Source organism: Rhipicephalus sanguineus, chromosome 1 (genome assembly GCF_013339695.2).
Source record: "Rhipicephalus sanguineus isolate Rsan-2018 chromosome 1, BIME_Rsan_1.4, whole genome shotgun sequence".
Classification (NCBI taxonomy): Eukaryota; Metazoa; Arthropoda; class Arachnida; order Ixodida; family Ixodidae; genus Rhipicephalus; species Rhipicephalus sanguineus.
In genome coordinates this window covers 172,414,436-172,438,257 of record NC_051176.1, presented here as the reverse complement: position 1 = coordinate 172,438,257, position 23,822 = coordinate 172,414,436, and the positions used below count along the sequence as shown (strand labels likewise).

The window sequence follows — 23,822 nt, the reverse complement described above, 5'->3', positions numbered from 1 at the left end:
TCCGAGCGATAATGTAGCACTGTTGGCTTAGTGTCGGACCACCGTGGTTCATCGTAGGCGGTCGAACACCTCGCAAAAGTGAAAGTACCATTGAAAGTGATCATAAAAGAAAGTGACCCCTGCTTCACCAACTCATCACTGGTGCACGCATTGGCACACTCAGTCACAATCTAGCTGACGGTTAGAACCGCGGAGCTGAGGATGGGTGTCATCTACAGAAATGTAATCAACGTAAGCAATTCTTTTGGCACCAACGTTTGTAGGCGTGAAAGAATTAAGCACGCGTGATACGACCAGCACGAGTCTGACCATGAACCACACGAACTCCTCAGACAAATAACGATGGTGAGTCCATGCCAATGCGATGGCGGAAACAAATGCCACTCTCTAAGGCCTTACTTTCACGAGCATTACAAGTTTAAAGCCAATTGCGTCATAGACACCATCTTTGCAATATCAATCTCGAAGGCTATGCTTTTGTTTGCGGCAACCGAAAGTATGTTACGCGTCTTGCTTGCACCACTCATGTGGCTAGTCTTACGGTCAAGCCAGGCCAAGCTGCGTGAAAAGTCAACATGGCCATTTTCTTCCGCGGTCACTCAGCCGGCTCGGACTGCACTTTGCGACGTATCGTACGGGAATGGTCCCCGCAGTTGCGACATAACGGCGGGGTTCCCATTACACTGGATCCTACGGAAGCTATGCCAGGACCGGCGGAAAACGACGTAACAGCCGGGAAAACGCAGCAGTGAGAAACGTAACAGCGGGGTTCTACTGTATGTGGCTGCTTAAGTTATAGGATTGCTTTGTGGGTATTGCCCCATAAATCCACATCAAGATGTGTTAGCATTGTCATTTATGATGTTTGGATTGACTAGTATGCTGCCCTGTATCAATTGCACTGGTTCGGGTGGCTGAAGAGGGAGACATTGTGCAGAGCTGATGACACCTTGCAGGTTCGACCCCCATAAAGGCTTCTTCTGCAAGGTGCTTTCCCAGAACAACCGCACCAAGTGCTTGGGGCAAGGCAAAGGGCGCCTCTATCCACCCATGGATATAAGGGCTGAGAAGTTCCTCAAGGCTTATTACCTGTCACACAATGTGGCCCTCTCCAAGCTATTCAACAACCTCAGGCAACCTCAGCCCCATTGGCTCAAGGAAGACCTTTCACGGGGATGAGTCTGCTTGTTTCTTTTGTTTATCTTTTGTGCCCCTGTTAAAGGGCATCAGAACGTCAGGCTCTTCCTGTGGTGTAGCGATATGTCATGGAACACTGTGCCACGGTACTTGTGCTCGCAAGCTTGACTGCCTTGTGGAAATCCATAGAAATGAGGCACATAGTCTATTGTGCTCTATGTCATCTTGACACTTGCAAGGAACATTCATGACACTGTGTAAACTACAATTCTCTATGGAAATTTCTTCATGAAATAGACCAGGTTCGTACTCTTTGGCCATTTGCCACTTGGTCTTTCTTTTTGAAATGAAAAGAAAGAGCACATAATTTTTCAGTATTTTTGGAAGGGATCAAGAAAAATGTGAAGGAATGACTTCCTTAATGATACAGCATTGGTGTGAGGCTGAGGAGCAGGTGCTAAAATCGGTTGGCACTTAGGCCTGCATCTCCTTGTTTTGTTCTTTTAGTGTTAGTTTTAGGTTTGAGTTGAGCTTTACAGATGTTGATCTTTATGCCAAGCTAGATTCACATATAAGTTAAAAAAAAGCTTGGTGCTTAGAGTTCTTTTTAACAACTATTAATTTTATTTGAATCAATTGTTCAAATCCTCATGTCCCTGCATTTTACAAGGTTTCGTATAGGTCTCATGTTCAAGAAATGTATTTGTGGGCTTGCCATAGGAGCAGGGGTGTCCACTTTAGCCTAACTGTATGTGGTGCACTCGCGCCTCTCATGAAAGGAACTGCTGATGCTCCTTGCCAAAGGCCTTGTGACCAGCAGCGCCTGGTGAAACATTGATGTTGTTTGTACCTCTGTGCTGTGTGCTCCATTTGTAAAAGCTGTGCCGGCTAGGGTAACTGATTGCTGCTGATAATTTTTGGGCTCGTGCCATGTGTCCTGAAGTGTGTTATTCTCCTTGCAGACATTTTACATACATAGTGGGGAAACACCTTTGCTCACTGTGTGTTCATCTTCTGGCATTGTTAATCTGTTTAGTAGGCTTGGCAATGCAGATCACTTTTAGTAGTTCAATGGTGTTGTCTCCCTGTTGCTTTTTTCTATCTTTTACTGCCGTTGTACATTTATGCTAAGTTTATAAAGCTGTGTTGGTCTTTTAGCATCAGACTGAGTTAAATAATGTGGAAATGTGGAACTGACGCAGAAGCTGTGACTTCTGTCTTCATTAGTAAGTAACTTCATTGACGTTGTAATAACCTGAAAGCAGTGCTAAGCAGCCCATTTACTTTCGTAACACACTATGGGCATATTCCAATTGCCATTTCTTTTATCTGTGCGTATGTAGAAAAAATATGTACATAAAAAAGATGCCCAATTTGTAGTTTATATATGTAAATATTTTCCTGTGTCACTTTAGTTTTTTTGTAGAAACATTTGTAAGCATTTTTCGGAACACGCTGTCTTTTCTCTAGTTGTGTTTTACATTTTACCCAACTAACACACTCCAAAGACGTATGCATTGCACTGCTCTCTGCAGCAATATTGCAGTTAATGAAGAGCTTTGAAGTTAATGAAGAGCATTATTGAGCACAATAGTCAAAACTTGTCTACATTGGAATGCAAATGAAAATATTCGATGTATACTAGTAGAACCTTGCTGCTATATTTGAGGGCGAGGAGATGTAAGAGAATTTATTCAGCTAACCATGTCTTTTTTTTTAAACCGCTTAGGCAAGTAAAAGAGCCAGGAGCTCACCACAAGGGCATTTATTTTTTTCTCTCGTTGAAAATGTCTGTTCTACAGGCATATGTTTTGGCTTTTTGAAAGGAGAGCTTTTTTTTTCACATGCGTCATGAATCTGTCCTGCATTGCTGGCATGTAAGAAATGACACAGCTTGTCAAATCCTGCAACTGCCTGACCAGTCGCTTCTTTCTGGCCACTGTCATTGCTGTTGGAGTCTTCATTCTCTTGCATTTTTAACATTTCTGCCTCATGTTTAGGTCATGCATAGGGATGTTGCCAATTTTCATGTAATTGAGCACACTTATTCTGCTTTGCGACAGAGTAAATGTATAAGAGAAGTTTTTTCGCACTGGCCTTTAAAAAAAAGCTACCTATGAGAGAATTGTTAGGTTTGGGGGATTGTTTCATGGGCAAAAATAATGTATGCAGGCATCTTATGCCAAAAGAAATACAATATTCAGCTTTGCTTAGCTGCTTTGTTGCCACAGGAAAATTACTTTTTTTTTTTCTGAGGTTCCAGATACATAACCAACGCTTTTGCATATAATGCAGTATGTATTATCATTTGTAAAAAAATTAAATTACCATAACTTGCAATCAATCATTAATAAATAATTTTTAAAAGGGGTTACAAAAGCAACACATTTGTACCTCCTTCTGGAAATAACTAAAAATTTATATGTCAACATTTGGTCAAATTTTCGAAATAGACCTGTTTCATAATCTGCAAGTGCGCTTCTGCGCTGCACATTTGCCCGACTAATGGCGGCACCTGTTGTGCTTCAAGTGGAGAGCAGCTCCTAGTTGCACGTGCTGGAGCGTGTCTATTATGAGTGTTCATATCAAGAGAGCCAAGTCTACATTTTCTGCGTCATAGCAGAAGCAAACTGTGCTTGAACACTCTGTTTACAGAAGTGACTAGCAGCCATTAGATGGGCTAACTGCATTGCAGGAAAGCTAGCTTTACAATTACGATATGGGCCTATTGTGTTGCCAGGGTCATAGCGACTGGTCAAAAAATAAGAAAAAAAGCAGGTTTTCAGATATCTGGGTGACCTATTATGCACCTAGGAATTTGTAAATTTGCATGTTAGTGAGGTTCTACTTTTGGTGTACAGAAGTTTGAAAACTTATGGACAAACATGTGCATTAGAGTTAGTGACATGCTTTTGAGCTACTTAAATGGAGTTGTGGAGAGCAATAGTCATGTACACGTATTCTTTATTTACCTTTTTGTCAGTAACATTGTTTGTCTGTTGTTTAAGCTATCACTTCAAGTTTATCTTGTAGTACAGTTTTAGGAGTCCCATAGCATTTTGGAGCACTGGGGTGATGTTGGGGTTATCGCTTATTTTGCTCATATTAGTACCTAGTACATGGGCATTGACACACAGATAGTGCCACTAACTTAATTACTGGTAGTACCATGGCACAGTTGAATTTATTATAACAAGCCAGAGTAGTGTGTAAGCTAAACTTTTGGTTACAGCAGAATGGTAAAACTATTGCTTTTTACTGAATTATGGGGGCAGAACACAATGCATTTGTGAAAGCAATAAAGAGAAAGAATTACTGATAGGCTAGAAGACATGGATGATGAGATTACTTGTGCTGTTTAGAATACACAGTTTATTGCTGCGATGGCTTCTCCAGACTGATATGTCATAACTATCTTCATTTGATGCATAGCTATTTTTCTTATGCATTTGCTGTTTCATGTAGCTATAGATACATTCTGTGCAATTCATTTGGAATTTAATTGTAGAAAAGGTTCTTGGGACAATATAACTATTCTTCTGAACTTCATTGTGTGAAAACTGAGAGGGCTCTGTTTAAATAACACATATCGACATTACAGTTGTTTTCATTTCTCTAGCCATGTTTACCGAAATGAGAAGTTTAGAGGTGGAAAACTGTCTCAAATTTTGGTACAAGTAATGTGTGGCATAAAAAAAATTTTGCTGCAGTGAAGTTCAGTTTCTTTCTTTCTTTTTTTTATTGTGTTTACAATTAAAACTCGTAGTTCCTATTGTGCACTATCAGTACTAATGAAGTTGTGCCATTTGTATTAAGAGGCAGAATGTGCTGCTTTCACTGGGCACATTGATCAAAACTCTTTGTAGGACTGCAGTTTTTAAAATTTCACTGTAAAATACCATTTTCTGGCAAGATTTTCTGGCAATTGCCTCGGGTTCACTACATAGTGCTTCCTGCCTCATCATAAGAAAAAGAAAGCAAACACATGCACCACTGTCGAGCGACCTTAGCTGTAGTCTGACAGCTCAAGAATCTAAGGGGAGCAGTAAGCTTCTCCTTGTGCAGGGCATATCAGACTCTCCACGTGCTCAATGTGTACGTAGTTTTGAGAAAATGGTCCTGCTGTGTTCATGCACAGTAAGAGTTACAATACTAGACTAACATGTTCCAGTCAGGGTTCCATGTGTAAATGTGCCATGAGCCACTTGGCTAGTGAACAGGTGGCTTTGCCGTTATAGGCTGAGCGGGCTTAACTGCTACTAGAGGAATTGGGAACGTGGCATGTGCTGAACACTATGATACCAGTTTTCAAACCACTCATTAGCCACGCAAGATATTGCCATTGCTTCAGGCTGTCTCATATATGTTGGATGTAGGAGGACACTTGAATCACCGTCACAAGTGCTGACATTCTACAACATTTTAGTAAAGTGAGACTGCTTTGGACAGGAAAGGATGTGTGCATGTATTTGTTCACAATTTAGTGGTCGCATTGAGCAGCGGTTTTGTGAAAGCTTTTAAGCCTAAAAATTTCAATGTGGTTAAAAAATTTATTGTGGCGCGTGTGCGGACATGAAGAGTGAAGAAGCCTTTTTTGAGTGGCGTAGTTGTCCAAGAATGGCTGACTTATGATTTAATGCCAATTTCCTTTGAGGTGTACTTGCCGCTGTATTCTTAGCACACCTGTTATAATAGGTTTGCTCTCATTTGCCATTCTACCTCTTTTAGAAAGCCTAATGGGCACTCTGTGTGCTTTGAATAATGCCATTCAAGAAACCCTGCTTAGCAGGACTTGAAAGGAAGTAATTTCATCCTTTGTACAATGCAGCAGAAACTTTATAAATACGTATAATGAGAGGTCACCTTAAATTGAGGCAGTTTTCTTTCTCGGTGTTTCTTTGTGTGACTAATGTTTAGCAGTTAATATTTGACAAATTATTAACCTTTCAGTTCATTTTCACATTTCAAGTACATCTTAGGCCCGTGACAATTTATCATTTTCCAAGCAATCTGCCGCTTTTTTTTTTTGCACCTTTACAAAATGAAACACTCTGCAGCCCTGTTTGGCTGATAAATTGTTCCAAGAATGCTTTTGTAGTTGAACCAGGAAACCAGAGTACACAGCTCTACAAATCAACTCTTAAGTGTGTGGATTTTGCTCACATACCAGATAAGATGCATGGATAGGCTGGGGTATTGTACACAATAACTGTACCTTCACACTTTCAGAAATGTGCCATACTGAGTGATGTATGTTATGCAAGGTATCCTTTCTTTCCTTCTTTTTCCTGAGAGCTGTGCATAGTGTGGCAGGGGATTTTGTGTATTATTTAACTGTATAGTTTTAATGTGAGTGGCAGCAAATTAAGCGGTGTGCTGGGATTAATCCATTTTCCAGCAGCTAGTGCCTGAAGGCAAGAATCCAGTCTTCTGCCTCTTTGGAGCGAGCATGTTGGCAGCATGGCATGCACAGTGCTATCAGTGATGGTGCGTATAATTTGCTAATGAGCAGATGCAAGGAATCGCAGCTGATTGCCTGCAATGGCAAGGCACAAGCGATGTGCTGCATCTCCCTGCTGGGTGCACTGATGACCCCGCATTCACTAACAAACCACTAGTCTTTCAGGGTGACATTTGCGACAGAAGTGCCATACATTGAACTGCCAGTGAAGCTGTTTTATGTGCCTCATCTTTTGCCCTTCCTCTATGGTGCCCTCCTCCTGTGTACCAAGTCCTGTCTTTCCTTGACGCGTGACACTGTCAGTCAATTAGAATGCCCACTGGACCGTTACTTTACTTTGTCTAGCTTCACATTGTTTTAATATTTTATTGCATGGTGCTAGCACAAGCTCTTTCAATTGAGAACATAAGGCAATAGGAATTTCTTGTATTGAATGTAATGCGTGTTATTTGCTGCTTATTGCAGAAATGTTTGCAATGGAAAATATTGTCTCCTTTCTCTTTCTTTTTAGGTAGAGTTATAAACATTTGGTAATAATTATACTCGGTGGTTTGGGTTTGTCTGTGTCAGGGTAGATTGTGCGGCTTATTACATTTTATGTTAGGTTATCATGATGATTGACGTGTCGTGTTTTATAGTTTGGTCTTGTTGACTTTTGTCTAAATATGTGCTGTAGAGAGTTAAGAGAAAAGCATTCATTAAAGTGCCGCAAATTGTCCTTAGACGTGAGGCCACAGAATGAACAAAAACTATTTAAAAAAAAGTGATATTGGTTTAAAACCTTCTGCTTGGCTGTTTTTTGTTTGTTTTATGAAGCAAACTGATGTTTCTGCACGAAAGTAAAAAGAAAAAAGAGAGAGAGAAAATTCTCAACTGTTCTTTCTGCTGGCTCGGAAGTGCTAGCCACAGCAGTTGTATGAAATCCTGCCTGCACAAATGCCACCCATCTGAGTTTCTACTTGCAGTATTTTTTGGGAATGCTATTGTTCTTATATTTATACACTTGTCGTAATTACTACTTACTAAGTGTCTGCAGATGTAATATGTGTCATTAGGCAACTTGTGGTACGAGAACAGCACTCCTGGCACCAGCTGGCCAAGGCCCTGTGCCAGACATGTATTCTTTCTCACATTGCCGTCCCAATGAAGAAGCGAGGCAAAGCACTTTCTCGACTATTTATTCAGAAGCTTGTGCACATGCAAAAAGCTATACTTCTGATTTTAATTAAGCTGGCATCAATCACTAATGAATTTTGGCCCCTTATATATTGCTTTGTGTTCTGCACTTTTTGTGTAGTAGTAGCTGTTCTCGTCTATGGATATGTGAGTTTGCATTAGTACTGAGCTTATTGGGTGAAACAGTGTATGAAAAAGCTTGGATGGCACAACAGTCTTACATGAAACCATTCTTTGTCTGGGACTTGTCAGTTTCTAGGGGTCTGTTCAGTGGCTAGTGTTCGGACTGCAATTCTCATACAGCAGCATGTTTCAAGCGTGTACAGAAGATTTACTGTTATAGCATCGTAAATGTACAATGTTTCCCATTGTTATTGTACTTTGTTTATGCTGTCTTTTTTATTTGCTTTCTGTGAAAGCTTCATATGCTAGAAACCTGTAAGAAATGAAATGTGTGCATATTGTACATTACCGTTTACAGATGTGTGCTATAATATGACGCATTTAGTCTTGCCTTCTGTACAATGTATATGTGCTAAATTGCTACAAAATTTATTGTTATTTTAAAGCCATGAACACCTATGTTCCCTGTGTTCACTAGTTACATTGCCCACAATAAAAATGAAAGCAGTTGATATCCAGTGTCGTGACTATATTTTTACAAAGATTGAACTATGTTTCTTGCTACTCTTAGAGCTTACCACTGACAGTTGGCTGTGATCCATTGAGAACCATTGCAGAGCCATTCAAAAGTGATCCGAACTCTTTTTTAAAGAGCCCAATCACTTTAAAGAGCCCAATAGTGGTGATGTCAAAAATGATGCGTAAGCATGGAAATTGCTTCCTACTGTATGACACAGTGTTCTTGGCTTGGTGTGTGAAGGGCAGCTTCATGGCATGTCTTCATTACTGTAATGTACCAACAATAATCACTTAATACATGAAGTGAGCTCCATGGGAGCCATGTATTAAAAGTTAAGAACTGTGGCCTTGTGCACAACCAGAGCCACATCACATCAAACTGCAAGCTGTCTTCTGCAGCGAAAGCCATGGACAAGTAGCTTGTGTTGTCACCATCTCAGACAATCAGCTTTTTTGGTTGTTCCCATGTGAACTCGGACCGACCAAAATGTCCGTATGCACTGGTTCTCCTGTAGATGGGCTCCTTTAGCTTGAGGTCCCTGTAACATAGCAGTTTGTGTGAGTACATGACTTTTTTCCCCCTTTTTGACAGTATTTGCCACTTTTGAAACTACGAGCTATGCACTACAAATGCTCTGCAGAAGTTAAGCTACTCCAAAGTCGTTCATAACAATATGTTGTAAAGGTAAGGTCAAATCGTATATTACTCTAATGAAGATTATTTACATATTGCTAATTATGTTTGTATATGAGCTTTTTTTTAGTTGTATACTGTAGGTTAAACATTTAAAATGTTTTTTTTTTTTTTTGTAAGGCACCGGTAGTTCATAAAAAATGACCTCACAAATGTAATTTATTGTCTAGCCAATTAATTCAGAATGCCAGGACAGATCGGCACAGAGAAAGATGCTCTTGAGAAAGTTCTTTACAGTGGGACCTTGTGTACTGCATGTTGAAACACTGCTTGGCGTCTAGAACTATGACGACAGTTTCAGCTTCCTTGCGCTGTGACGACGCGAAAGCATATCTTGACAAACTACCGCTATTTTTGAATGTTTCGCGAATATAACGCAACAATTTCTTTTCATAGTTTGCTGTTACAAGGGCAGAAAGTATATCACGATAACAGGAGGCACGAGCAAGCGAATAGCGCGTGATCAGTTCTTTACGGCTTTGAAGAATCTAGGCAAATGCAAAAAGAAGGCTAACGTAGGCATGCACAATGTCGTGCGATGCTGGGCAGAAGAGGCGCCTTCCTAACGGGCATTGACAAGTTCCAGGGGCGTAGCCAGAAAGTTTTTCGGGGGGGGGGGGGGGGGGTTCAACCATACTTTATGTATGTTCGTGCGTGCGTTTGTATGTGTGCGTGTATATACACGCATGCAAAACTGAAAAATTTCGGGGGAGGGGGGGTTGAGCCACCCCCCCCTGGCTACGCCCCTGACAAGTTCATACCCGAAGAGCACAAGCCCAGCATTCGGCATATGCTCGGTAATTTGGGAAGAGAGACGTGTCCAATAGGCTTTTTTGAATATAGTTCCCAAGGCGCCTGGCGCCACCTGTCTGAGAAGTATTGGGTAGTACGAAGACAGACTCCCTCGCAGTTTGCTGTGGGACCAGGTTAGGGTGCCAGGTGCAACTAGCGAGTACGAAACAACGATTGCGCTTAATATCGCGTGTGTTTTGCGCATTTAACACTCGGAACGAGATATGTGAATTTCTCTTCGCTAGTCGGATGTGCCACCGAACCGTCATGAAGTGCCTGCTGGATCACTCGTCAGAACGACGGTGAAAACAACAGCAGACGGGACCGCCCCGCACGCAGCGAAGAAACGCCGCGATCGACGCTACTGTTGCGTTGTGAATTGTCACGGACGTAAAGGACTGCATAACAACGTTCAGTTTTACCGATTTCCACAGCTGTCGTACGAAGAAGAAAGGCGAGAGCGCCGGACAGGCCGTTGCGAGCGTGTTGGGTAAGCGAAGTATCCGCGTTCTCCACAGCCGGTCGCATGAGAAAGTGTGATAATCTGGCTCTGCTGTTATTTGGCGTAGCCCTGATGGAGAATCGTGGTAACCTTGACTATGAAGCTCAGCAGAGGCTCTGACCGCGGTGCGTACCGTGTAAACACAGAGTGAGCAGCTAGATGCAGACTGAACGCGTGATACGCACACCGCGACAACCTTTAATCGGAGTTGGTCGTCACCACACAGCATCGCGGACGTACGTTTTGAAGGCTCAGAGTTCTGGTTCTAACTAGCTAACACGTGCGTCATACAGGTAAATCGCAAAATGTTGGTCGTGACCACCTTTAGGTTTGTTTTGCCCGTGGCCTCCGCGGTTGCCGTAGCTATCTCGGAGGCCACGGTTTTGCCTTTGGTTGTACGCCTCGAAAGTGGACACGCGTGTATCCCCATTTGCAGTATATACGAAGAGAAGACGACCATCAAGAGACCATTTGAAGGTGCGTAATAAAACAGCTCCAATGCACAGGAAACCAGAGATGAATTAAGAGAGAATGCAACTGGTAAGGCGAAAATCGCCGGGGCCATTCGTCACTGATCGTAAGATACATAGCTAAGTAAATTGATCGTGTATGTACTTCGTCACTTTGGCATTACGTATGTACCCGATTTTAACTCATTTAGGCGCTAGAGAACGGATGTCGAAGGGCTTGCCTCGAACTCGATGTCGTGCGATGCTCGCTTGTACTTGCGAGTTGCAGCGCGCCGGAATAACTAAAACTTCTTTTGCATTGTACTCGCAGTTCGCTTTGATCAGCTTCCTTTGTTTCTGAAGCGTAGATTGGCGGAAGAAGGTTTCCAGAACCTTGATCTTTAAGAAGCCGCGCCTCGACACCAACGAAAGAGTGGTGGTTATATTGTGGCCTATGCACATTCGCTTGCGAACGGCTCTCTTTGTACTACCCAGTTAGCGCCAGGGCTGCGATGAGGGCGCTGGTGGCGGTGTTCGCAGCGCCGCCTGGCCAGAGTCTGACGTCTGTATATCTAGATATGTGTGTATGTGCTGTAGCGGTACAGCATTCGTCTTCAATGCGCAAAGTACTGGGTTCGATTCCCAGTGCTGCGGGGCATATACCGGTTTTTCTCATGGGGAGAGAGGTACCCCGACTTGGTGATCGGTAGTAGCGGTTTGAGGATAGGAAAGACGTTTATTTCTGGCCTGCAAGAGAGCACGGCCCATTGATGGGAGGGGGAAAGGGAATGGTAAAGACGAGAGGCCATCTCGAGAGTTGAGTACCACACAACAGTGGGCCGCGGTACCTGCATGTTTCTCCGGTAGAAAACCCGGTAGGTGCCTGGCGGCACCGGGAATCGAACCCAGTGCCCCCATTGGAGATGGACGCTCCAACAACTTGACCACGGCTGCGGTCGTGCGTTTTGCTTATCTGGAGAAGGTTTGCGCTTCTTTCCGCCCTCTTAATTGTATCTCATTCCCGCTCCCACCACGTCGCTGCGCCGTGCTCCCATAGGGCTAACAACAATGACCGTCTTTGCTAGCCTCAAATCATTGTCAGATGTGTTACTCACAAGCAGGATTGTGTGCGTTACCGAAAAAAAGTAACTAAATACGTTAATCGTTACGATAAAGGAAAAGGAACGCGTTACCGCCCTACGTTACCCATAAAAAAAGTTAACGCGTTACCGTACCGAAAAAAAGTAACCGACGTTACTTCTGCCGTATGGTCGCAGCAGGAACCTACAATAGCAACTTTATAAAGCTCATATTTATATTTCACATAAAAGTTCTAGCCCAAACAACAATTTTACCCGAAGTGCTGATTTAACGAGAATAACTTGCACAAATGCGCTGTACCTTGGCAGGACTATAACCGCAGCCTAAGGTTGCTTGTATAGTTACATGTGATGACTTCTGACTCTGTGGCACATGGAGAAGTTATTTTTCGCAATGGGACATTAAACAAAAAGTGATCGATTTCATCAACGCTCTCTGCAAAGAAAACATCACTGAACAAATTTGCAGAAATTACGGTGGCGTGTTTCTACTTGTATAACAAACGAGCAAATTTTGGAGCAATAAAGAAATGCCTAAATGTCATAAATCTGGGAAAAAAGTATTTGCGCACATGAGCAATTTTTTTTTTCAAATAACCTGTATAATTACCGCAGATATTGCGACTGTGTATGTGAAGGTGTTCATGGTTAGCCTCGCTCGCTCAGGAATTCAATAACCAAAAACGTAGTCACAGTTGCAGATAACGAGAAGCAAAACTAATTTGGATACCAAGTTTATAAACAGTGCTAGAGTATTGCAGGGACAACTTCCTAACGTAACTACAAATTGCTGATTGTAAGCAACAGCTGCATCTCAAAGCTATAGCGAATACGTCCGCACCTACGCTAAATAGGAGCTCGAGAGATGCGCTATGTGGTATTCGTGTATTCACTTTCAGAAAAAGCTAGTGAACGCGCGGAAAGTTTTCCTTGAGCCCGCTCATCGCGATGCCATGCGGCACCAAATGTACCGAGACAGTCGCTCATGTTCAGGTGGCAATGATGTCAAGAAAGCATTTCCGAAGAAGTCATCCTCCGTTGTGTTGGAGCTCGCTCCGAGTCTTGATGTCCACAAGCCAAGCAAATCTCGGCAGCTCACTTCTGACGGTTATGAGGACTGCATTTCGCTTCACATCATCGACAATCAACGACAACTTGAACCTCGATAGCAAGGCGGCCGAAACTGTAGCAGATCCATTCAAGAAATTTCGGCGATTTGCTCCCATTGCAATTTCCCCCCGCACAACAAAGGACCCCGCGCGGGGTCGCTCTGTCAGCGTTTGGGGGGCCGACAGCAGATCCGCCGCTGTGACACAATAACGTCGGGGCGAGCTCTGGGAAAGTGGCTCCTACAAGACGAATGAATTTTGTGTAAAACTCCCGGGATTATTTGAATAAAAATAATCGAGTAACCAAAAATTTGCAGTGGCTTAGCTCGGCTATGCCAGAATAACGTAGCGTTAGCAAAGGTTCAGCTGATTGTTCTAGCTTTCCTGATTGTTGAGGATTAGCTTGATTATCATGCTTACTGCTGCTCCAATGACACACACATGGTATACATATTATGTGGCACATGTATATTTATTTTACCAGGCAACTACTTCGGGATCCGATGAGTTAAGCTTCTCCGCTCTTCTGCGCCGTTGAGCAGCATTTGCGCTCTCCTTCTCCATGGCTAAACCACACTGGCAAACGCCAGTCAGAGGCGCTATCAAGCGGCTCCAGCGCAGTGTCAGACGGCGACTGCACAGCGAAGGCGAATAGCTGCGTGCGCGCCGGTGCCAGTACGTCTACCTCGGCTACGACGTCACTCCTCTGGAAAGCGCAGACTGGCGGCAGCGAGTCGCGCGCGGCAGCGGCGGAGTGCGCGGGAGGTGCCGGCCCCGATGCGCCAGCTGTGTGACATCACTGATCCTCGCGCATGCGCAGCATGGCTCTTGAGGAGCCACGCGAAACTGGCTCGGCTAGGCCAGGGTAGCTAACGCTACAAAAAACGGAAACGAAAGTATACGTTACCCGTCACAGTTCCGAAATGTTAACGAGTACGTTACTAAGTTACTGAATAAAGTAACGCGGTAGTGGTAACCCCGTTACTTGTAACGCGTTACCGCCAACACTGCTCACAAGGCCATACCCCCCCCCCCCCCCCCCAAGCACGAGCGGAGTGGCCACGCGAGCGGGACATCGGACACCTTATGTGGACGGACTTAGCGCAGCATAATGAGGTGATTTGAAAACACTGCTTGTCGTCATCTGCTTAGGTGGTTTTCCTGATTCCTCACTTTTTAACGTTTGGGCTACCCTCCCTAAATGGGCTCAAAATTGTCATGCGATGCACCCTCTTTGTCTTATCTTTATAGGTTTTTTTATTGGCAGATTTTTTTGACACTTCGTAGCCGCTTTAAATTCTTGAAAATGCGGTATTTGTAAGTATAATGACGTCACCAGCGGCACTGTCTTCATAACTTATGCCTTTTTGCTTACTCTTTCCCTTCACCGTTTCTGCCAACCCACCCCGTCTACGTTTTTGTGGAGATATTTCGGATAGCGCCAAATACAAGTAAATGTCTAAACAAAAGTTCATATATAAAATACTGAATCGATAAAATGCCCGTTACCCTTCACTTATGTGACGGGTAACGGGATTTATACGTATCAAGAACCAAACTAAAAATAGAATAACTCAGACTAATGTGACCAACATATTGTTTGCAGTCGTGTGCAATTAGTTAATTATTAGCCAACGTTTTGTGATCCTGGTCAACCACCACTCAGTCCCGCTACCCGAAAAAAATGTTTCTGGCTGCGCCACTGATCACCATCTTGGGTAATCGCGCTTTCAACGTACTGGACTAGAGGCACCACAGACACAGAACGCATGTAGTACAACCAACTAGTCCCGATTGCTGCTCTTACCGATCACCAATTGCACACCCACCAAAAAAGAGAGAGAGAGAGGAAGACTGGTGATCGCGCTAACGTCGCCACCGATCTAGAAAGAATGGAGGTGCAATCAATTTTTCCTTCTGCTCCTTTTTATTGCGATAGCAATTATTTGGACAGTCTCGACAGGTTTTTGCCGTCGCCGTCGCCGTCATGTCCCTCCCGTATGAAGTCCAACTCGATAAAATCCTCCCGCGCATCGTATGTCCTACCGCGACTAAAAGCACGCGAGCGGGGGGCGACGAACGCTGCCGAAGCAGAGATGAAACGAGCCGTCCCTTTTCCGTCGCTCGAAGGATGTATGCGATAACATCACACCGCTCGGGAGGCCTGCCGTCGAAGCAGACAGGAAACGCCCCACCCATCTTAACCAGCATGAAAAAAGACGCGAAGGGGGGGGGGGGGGGGGAGGGGGAGAGACTGAACTTTGAATCCAAGAGCGCGGTCGCGATCGCTGGCGCGCGCGCTATCTTGACAGCCATCGCAGCGGGCGGCTCGTATACCCTTCTTCGTGCTGCGCTCTCAACGCGACGTGACTATGCGGAGAGCATCTCTCCCTGGAGCGGCCGTATTCTCTTACACTAGCGTTTTGTAGTTACGCGAGATCGGATACAAAACAGTTAGCTGCCAGCCTCACTTCGTATAACACTACAATTTGTTGCTATCGCATTCATTGCTTCGCCCTTGCGGTGAAGCTGTGACCTTTTTTTTCTTTTGCAAGCTTCGTAATTTTTCTGGTTAACCTCCATGCTACTTACTTGATGATTTTTCCGGGTCTGAGGTCGAAATTCTCCTTCACAATGTGGAGTAACTCCCTAGGCGTCTTGATCGCAGTGCCGTAGGTGAAGATTGAAATGGAAACTGGCTGGGCGATGCCAATGGCATACGACAGCTGCGAGCGGATGCGACATGTTATTGCAAATTCCAACCATTCTTGTATTCGCTATTGTGTAGCGTTATTGCAAGTGAAAGGACAGTAGCATCATTGAAATCAAAAGGACTGTTCAACACTTTCTTAGACTGAAAAGTAAGCCCGCCAAGTCGGGGCCACGTCATGAACACAAAGTAGGAAATAGAATACTATTTCGTGCGATACGTAACTTGTCATCTGCGATTATTTAATCCCCCTTTTTGATTATTTACTCCGAACAGCAGTAATACGACAGCAAATGGATTGAACGCCTACGTCCGTTCCATTATTGTACATTGTCACCTGTGTGGCCGCACCAGGCGCTGCGCGGTAAAGGGTTCGACCCTGGGCAGAAGTGGCAGGTTACCAAAGTTCGAAAAGAAGCCGATGCTGTGAGCTCTAAATGGCCTGGCCGTATTTCCATTTCTTGCACTTGTTTTCCTTTCAATTAAGTGAAGATTACCGCAAGATTAACCATCACCCATAATGAATTACCCTGTTTAATAGTAATAATAACACGCACACTTTGAGTATTAAGCTAAGTGTAGCAGATGATGCTGACCTGAACGAGGCAGCGCTTGCAGAGGCCGGCCACGACGAGCGATTTGGCCACCCAGCGAGCAGCGTACGCGGCCGAGCGGTCCACTTTAGTTGGATCCTTGCCCGAGAAGGCACCGCCCCCGTGCGCTCCCCATCCGCCGTACGTGTCCACGATGATCTTGCGGCCCGTCAGACCTGCGTCACCCTGTGCCGATAGTCGGGTTTGTAACTTCATCACATCAGCACTCTTTCATTAGCATGAACTGTAATCAGTGGCTAAATTGATATTAGGCGTTCCTCGCCATTTCCTCTGGTCATCTTCGTTTTTTTTTTTCTTATCCGATGATTCGTTGTTCCTTTGTTAATGACGCAACCCTCTCCGTAGAACCAGGGTAGAAATGACCCGCAGGTCGCGGGATCGAATCCCGGCCGCGGTGGCTGAATTTTCGATGAAGGCAAAAATGCTTGAGGCCCGTGCACTTAGATTTAGGTGCACGTTATACCCCAGGTGCTCGAAATGTCCGGAGCCCTCCACTACGGCGTCTCTCGTAATCATATCGTGGTTTTGATTCTTAGGTTGTAATCGACTGCATATGAAATACTGAAGAGAAGCGCACCGGGAGCGCATAGAAAGGATGCTATATGTCACACAGAAACGCCCCGTAACGAAGCGCGTGACAGTTTCAAAAATGACATACGACTCATCGCGACAGATGCTTTTCACGCAAAACGTGCCGAATCAGCCGCGATTGGTGGCGACGTTCAGCTTCAAATTTCGTCACGGGGTGTTTCCGTCTGACATGATAGCGAGGCGGCCTTTTCTGCGCAATGCCACCACCCTCGGTTCTGGTGAAAAATTCGCGTGTACTAACAGAATGAGCTACTTAATCTAAACGGGACTCATTTCTACTGGAGTTATCTTTATCTGGAGTCGCTGGCGACCTTGGTCACTGGCGCTAGGCAGTGCGACGGTGAAGGCTGCTGGCGGGTGCATGCAGGGTACCTCATGCGCACTTGCTTGTGCATGTTGCACTTTACGGGTGTTGCAAGTTGCAGAGCGGTAATCCCCCTTGTTTAGATGTCTCTGTTAGTATCGATGTGGGTGGTTCCCGGAGCCAGTGGCCTGGTCCGTCATATCGGAGACAAATCTTGAATGCTTGGACTGCTTCGACCACCGCAGGCAAATGCATTACTGCTTACTTCATGGCGCGGACAAATTCAATCAACCAATGTGACCGGCTGGATTTCTCGTGGTATTCCGTCCACGATGCTTTTTTAAGATTTGCCTCTTGGACAATTCAACGTCAAATTTTGTGTAGAAGCTAAATTATTGCTGGCTGATGTAGCTGGCCCAGGAGTTCGCGAAAGCATTGGTAATTAGGATGGCTCAGTTACTACGTTTACTAGACGCGTTTGGCGTCGATATTAGCTTGTGCGTAACCTAAATTATTCCTATCACGCTTGATATTCACAAAGTAATGATCTATAGATTTCAAGATGGGCGGTTAGAGCCAAAGTGACCGTCATTGCACTTACCATGGGTCCGCCTTCTGTAAAGCTGCCGCAAGGGTTGATGTGGAAGACGGTCTCGTCGTCCAGATACTTCTCGGGCACAACGACCCGGATCACTTGCTCCATGACCTGCTGCCGGATCTCCTCCAGCGAAACCCCGTCCGAGTGTTGCGTCGAGACAACGATCGTGTGCACACGCCTGGGAACCGTGGCGCCGTGCCGAAACGCATATTCGCATGTCACCTGCGAGTGCGATGGTCGGTGTTGCATGCCGGTGACGGAAGAACAATCGGTAAATCGACTATGGATAGTGTTTTTAAAAGTTATTCATGGTGTCCAGCATTGACTTGATCTCTACTTATACAATGGATAATACTACCATATCATAAGTCGGCAAAAAAGTTGGAGCTCACTCAGACTCACTCAAGAAATATATTTTGCTCTGAGGGCTCACTCGGACTCAAACAAACAAAAATTTTCCTCAACCGGACTCACTCTGACTCAGACTCACTAAACTTTTTCTCCACCACACTCACTCGGACTCAAACTCACCAACATATTACTCAGCCGGACTCACTCAGACTCACGGCTTGACCTGAGCCTGAGTGAGTCGACTCGTGAGTTCGTTAGCATAAAATTAAATTTTTTGATCGTGGTGTCAATGATTATTAACGCCAATATCTCATATAATCGGTGCTCTACGATACGTATTTTGGTCTTGTACCTTCAAATACGAGTTATCAATGGTTTCAATCCAGGAAGAACATTTGTATTAAATACGCGACTCAAACGAGATGTCTTTATCAAGAACTTCTCATGAAAGAGTTTAAGGGTCATGGAAACCCCCATCCCCTAACTCACGCCTCCGATCAATAAATATTGAGGTTGCGTATGATCGCAAGTGTGTTGAGATATGGGTGAACAGACTTGAGTGTAAAGGTAAGCCGATATAAGGCTGATAGTAATGCTGAAGATGAGTAGACAGAACCATAGGTCGGTAACAAAAGGTGAAGCTCACTCAGACTCACTCATGAACTTAAAGGGACACTTAAAGGGACACTAAACGCAAATATTAAGTCGACGTTGATTGTTGAAGTAGCGGTCCAGAAACCTCGTAGTGCTACTTTTATGCTAAGGAAGTGCTTATTTTCAAATAAAATCACGTTTTAGTGGTCCGCATCGCGTTAGCGCACTTCAAATCACCCGCCTGAAAGCGGAATTTCGCACGTCACTGTTACCGTGCCCAACGTTGCCCGCCTTTACTGCGCTGCGGCGTGCACTGGCGGCGTGCACCATTCGGGCACCGGCAACGTCACATGCATGCGGTATTCGCAATGCCCACGAACTATAGGTGGCGCGCCGTGCTTTTCAAGATGGCGCCAGGAGGAGGGTCAACCCGTTTGTTAGCATAGGAACAGATAGGACGTGCGAACGTCCTATCTTCACCGGATGAAGTCATGAGCTGCGCTGAAATGGATATGAGACTAGAATACTTTCCCAAACCATGAAAAGTGCAAGGACTCGCCACCTAATTATTTGCTGCGGTGTGAAAGGTTATATTTCAGCTCCGTTACCGTGCATAACGATGCTTCGCGAAATCCTGTGCGTGCTACATAAAACTGCATGATCTAGAATTGACGTATGAGCTGAACGGCACTCCGAGGTATAGTACGTACCGAGCCTACCTGACGGATTTGCGGCAGTAGTAGGCCGCCAGCGAGTAGCGCCATCGCTGCTGCACGGGACCACACGTTTAACGTGGTTATGGTTTGCAAACATAATACGCCGTCGTCATTACTTGCGCAGTCGGGAACGCGTAGTTACGTCTTCAACGGAACACAAGCATTTACCATACCATTCAGTAGCGCTTGTGTTACAGCCATGCTGAAACTCTAGCCGTGTGCGATTCAATTCACTCGCATGTTGCAGGTTCGATCAGCACGATCGAAACATGAATATCGAAAAGAATGCACACATATGCTTTTCGCAACGTCGAAGAAGTTAGCCGAGAGGCGTGGATTGTGGCCGTGAATGCACGTTCCATCGCTCAAACCATTTCGCTTCGCTGGTCGAGCTCGAGCGTGTTGGTGGCATGCGGCGCTCCATAATATCCACAATAATTGTGATACATGCAATGCACAAGAGGAACTATGGTTTTATTTTGATCTCGCTCAAGGATATTATACATTAAATACAATCAAAGTGACTTACGAGCGTGAAAGAACATTAACGCACGAGGTGACGTGAAGTGCAACTCGCTCCTCGTGAGTTAGCAGTTGTTGTTCATCGTCGCTGTCACTCTCGGTGCTTTCACAGTCTTCTACGTCCAGTGAAAAATCCTCGTCGTCAAGATGGTTTCCTTCAATATCACTGCTGAAAGCAATCTGAAGAATTTCCTCCGACGAACGACTTCGACCACTCCGCGTCACCACGTTTACAATTAGAGAGACATCTGGGCGCGAACATTTTGCTCTCAAACCGGTCAACAAGCAAATCGCTTGCAGTGTGCTGCCACCTATCAACAAACGTACAAAAACAAGCGGCGCAGCGGTGGCTATGAAACCCAACACTACCAACACACTGGCGAAGGGCGAAGGACGGCGTGGATGGAAAGCGTTCGCTCCACGAAAGGCGTCGAGCAGATGCGTCCTCGAATGATTGAAACGTCGCTCGCACGATTCGTAACAGCGCTTTGCTGACAAAGGATAGAGGTTCTATTTTAATGTGTCGCCAACTTGAGATCGCTCAGTTATACAAGAGCACATCGCGAGCCCGCGCGACCGCCCGCGTACAGTGTTATGGGACTCATGCACTACAAGAAACACTGACCAATCCTATATGCAAGTAAAACAGGGTGAGCTTCAACTGAATATGTCAGACGATAACATTTAACTAACCTACGTGGCTACAGAAAGCCTCGCGAAGCTGATAGTATGTGTACGCTCTGGGCTAGCATTGAAAGCGCGAGTTGCCACGTATTTTCACGAAAACTTCGCGTCTCGCAAGAACGAATCAGATTTCTCGTGTCACGGAGGGCCCGGTTTGTTCACTGATGCAGGGAACATGCAAAGTCGTAGTGTTCCTTTCTTTCCAACGCGTTAACACTGAGGCTAGCACAGCCGAACAAGGGAGCGACTGCGTAGTGGTGCCATTTTGTCGTCTACTAACCCTCCTCGAGAGGACGCTCCTGAATTCCGCTTGGCGGCGCGACAGTCTATGGGCATTGCGAATTTTGTCAAACTTTCTGCCACAGCGACTTTCACGAGCGTGAAAAACACACGCGGCAGTACGCGATACCGAAACTACCACTGAGACGCGACCGCGTGAGTGAAGCAGGGCGCCGGGCGAAGCGCACTTCGGCGAAAACGGAACTTTAGAACAACGCGCGCCGTTCCCCATGGCAATGCCAAAGAGGTTCTTTTTTCCATGAATCAAACAGAAACGAACAAGCAGCATTTTATTACGTCTCTTGATGCACGGAAGGTTCTTTTTTTTTATTGCAGCTAGTTTGATTACTAGTGATTATTTGTATTCAGACTCTCCCACATCATCGGGATCACTTCCAAAATGTCCCACTCGTGGCGCTCACCGTGTGATACATTTAGCTTAATTTCTCGGTAGGTAGGGCACTGCTGTTGATAATATTGCCATTTATACTTTGTCATACATTGAGCTTTCACTCTGAGATAAATTGTTATTTGCCTTTAGAGTCCCTTAAGGCTCACTCGGACTCAGACTCGCCATATTTTCCTCAACCGGACTCACTTGGACTGACTCACTAAAATTTTCATCAACCAGACTCCCTCGGACTCAAACTCACCAAAATATTATTTATCCGGCCTCACTCAGACTCGCGGCCCGATCGGAGTCCGAGTGAGTCGACTCATGAGTGAGTTTGTTGACCTATGCTACCAATAGAGTTTCTTAACTATTGATATTGAATCCGCCTTTTTCGCGACGCCCCCGCGCATGCGCTCTCCCCTAGCGGAAAAGTCGTTAAACGTTTTATCATCTCGGAGGCTTTGCTTCTGGCAATACCAGTTGTTCCGGCTTCTACCAAACCCCTACCAAAATGGCAGAAGGCAGCACAGGAAAATGAAAAAGGTGGTTTGTGTCTAAACTGTCGATTGGTCGATGGCATAGAGTTTCCTAAAATGACCTAGAGGGAACTCTGGCGCTGCGATCGTTCAGCCACCATGGGAATGATGGGTAGTACACGGATTTGCCTAGTCTTCGTACTTGCGGGCTTCGAACGCACTTGTGGCTTTGTTTATTGCTATGTTTTGGTTTTCTTTCGGATAAAAGAATGGATCGTTGTGAACTTCGTGACCAGATTTGAATCGGTGAGCCTAAAGAAGTTAAAGTGGTGAAGTGAAACTGCTGACTTTTGCTGAACTTCGTTTTGCGACAAAGCGGATGCAGGCGACGCGGAGCCAAACGGAGCCGAAAGAACGAAGTTTAGACAAATCCGTGTACTACCCATGATTCCCATGCTGGCTGAAGCGCGATGCATTGCAGCTCCCATAGACACTAGCGCCAGAGTTCCCTCTAGTAAGTATTGTAGGAAACTCTATGGTCGATGGTACTCGAGGTAATTTTTCATGTATATACAGGGTCGACCACATCTAAGGTGAATGGCTCATTATTATTCAAGAATGTCAAACTACAACGTTTCTTCTACTCCACGAGGGAAATGTCCGTTATATAACGCCTAATTATGGTGTCGATAAACACAATAATGTTTTTCCGACTTATGTATTAAACATCATCTTATATGGTTGAATACTGATGACGTGTTCACCTTAGGTAAGGACGACCCTGTGCATGTGGCGTAATCAACGATAGGAACCCCCTGCGCTCTCTCTTTCAAATGGGTTGTTCTCTCGTTTTTAGAAGCGTAGACAAGATTGTAGTGTATACAACGCACATTTTGAGTGGCAAAAGAGCGCGTTGCTTTTAACGGTTACGATATCTTCGCGGTTGCTCCACTTACTTCACTGCATATAATGTTATCGGAAATGTTGGTGGTGGTGGTAACAACTTCATTCAGAACTCCGGACTTTATTCAGAACTCCGGTCGGAAATATTGGCAACATTTTTTTTCTTGTCGACAGCGTTCCCACAAACGTTGAATTGTTTCACGATTATTAAATGTTTGTAACATGAGCATAGGCGTAGCCAGAAGGGGGAGTTGGTGGGTGGTTCAACAACCCTCCTCCCCCCCCTCCCCCCATCCTCCCTGAACTTCTGCAGTTTGTAAATATATATTAACGGGCACATACTAACAAACACACGCAAAAATATATAGGGAGGGGGGAAGATCGGACCTTTTCTGAAATGAAATCCTTGAGGCGCCCGCCAGTATGAGCTAAGATAAAGGCTTCTCGCTGCAGCGGAAACAGTCGCGCAGTGTCCTGCATGCTGATTGTGGTTTGCACGCGCGCAAGTTTTCAAAAAAGAAAGGGAGCCGATAAAAAATATAACACTAAACTGCAGGTGGCATGTTTATTGGAAGGCTTAGAAACCATGGCAATAAACATGGTTATGGCGAGTGAAAGTCGTACGGAGTTATTTGATGGCCTCTTATGTCGCATAAGAAGTAGGGATGGTAAAATCGATGGACGATTAATCGATTAAAGGTCTACAATTAATCGATTAATCGTCATCGATTTCCGCCTTTCGATTAATCGAATTAATCGATTAAACTTTTTCATTAATCGATTACGGAACCCCCCCACTCCCGCCCCCAAGCTCGCCCCTTGGCCGAAGCGCATGACTGCGAGGCGAGCTATCATGAGACGCGGATGCCGTGCACATCGCCTCTCTTTCACTGCTTTCACTACAGCGCATATTTCTGCGCTATCAGAACGAGCTCGGAGCTGGTGGCGGCCATACCCCATAGAGAAAGATATGAACTCGCCCTGATCTCCGTCGCGTACGGCGTCCAACTCCAAGCACTCCCCA

The 23,822-nt window shown here is 45.1% G+C and overlaps 2 protein-coding genes across 2 annotated transcripts in view; one reads left to right on the top strand and one right to left on the bottom strand.

The window, feature by feature from the left end:
• The window catches only part of LOC119402361 (bifunctional heparan sulfate N-deacetylase/N-sulfotransferase), an 87,585-nt gene extending 79,169 nt beyond the window's left edge, over positions 1-8,416 (top strand). Inside the window, exon 16 of the mRNA XM_037669501.2 lies at positions 957-8,416. Within this exon, the coding sequence (XP_037525429.1) occupies positions 957-1,179 (223 nt within the window). The 3' untranslated portion in view covers positions 1,180-8,416. The remainder of the gene's footprint in view (positions 1-956) is intronic.
• Positions 8,417-8,680: 264 nt separating this feature from the next.
• LOC119402373 (S-adenosylmethionine synthase) overlaps positions 8,681-23,822 on the bottom strand; it is a 34,389-nt gene continuing 19,247 nt past the window's right edge. Inside the window, exons 6-9 of the mRNA XM_037669508.2 lie at positions 17,883-18,101; positions 16,369-16,551; positions 15,655-15,788; positions 8,681-8,955 (exon numbers count right to left, since the gene is read on the bottom strand). Of these exons, the coding sequence (XP_037525436.1) occupies positions 8,853-8,955; positions 15,655-15,788; positions 16,369-16,551; positions 17,883-18,101 (639 nt within the window). The 3' untranslated portion in view covers positions 8,681-8,852. The remainder of the gene's footprint in view (positions 8,956-15,654; positions 15,789-16,368; positions 16,552-17,882; positions 18,102-23,822) is intronic.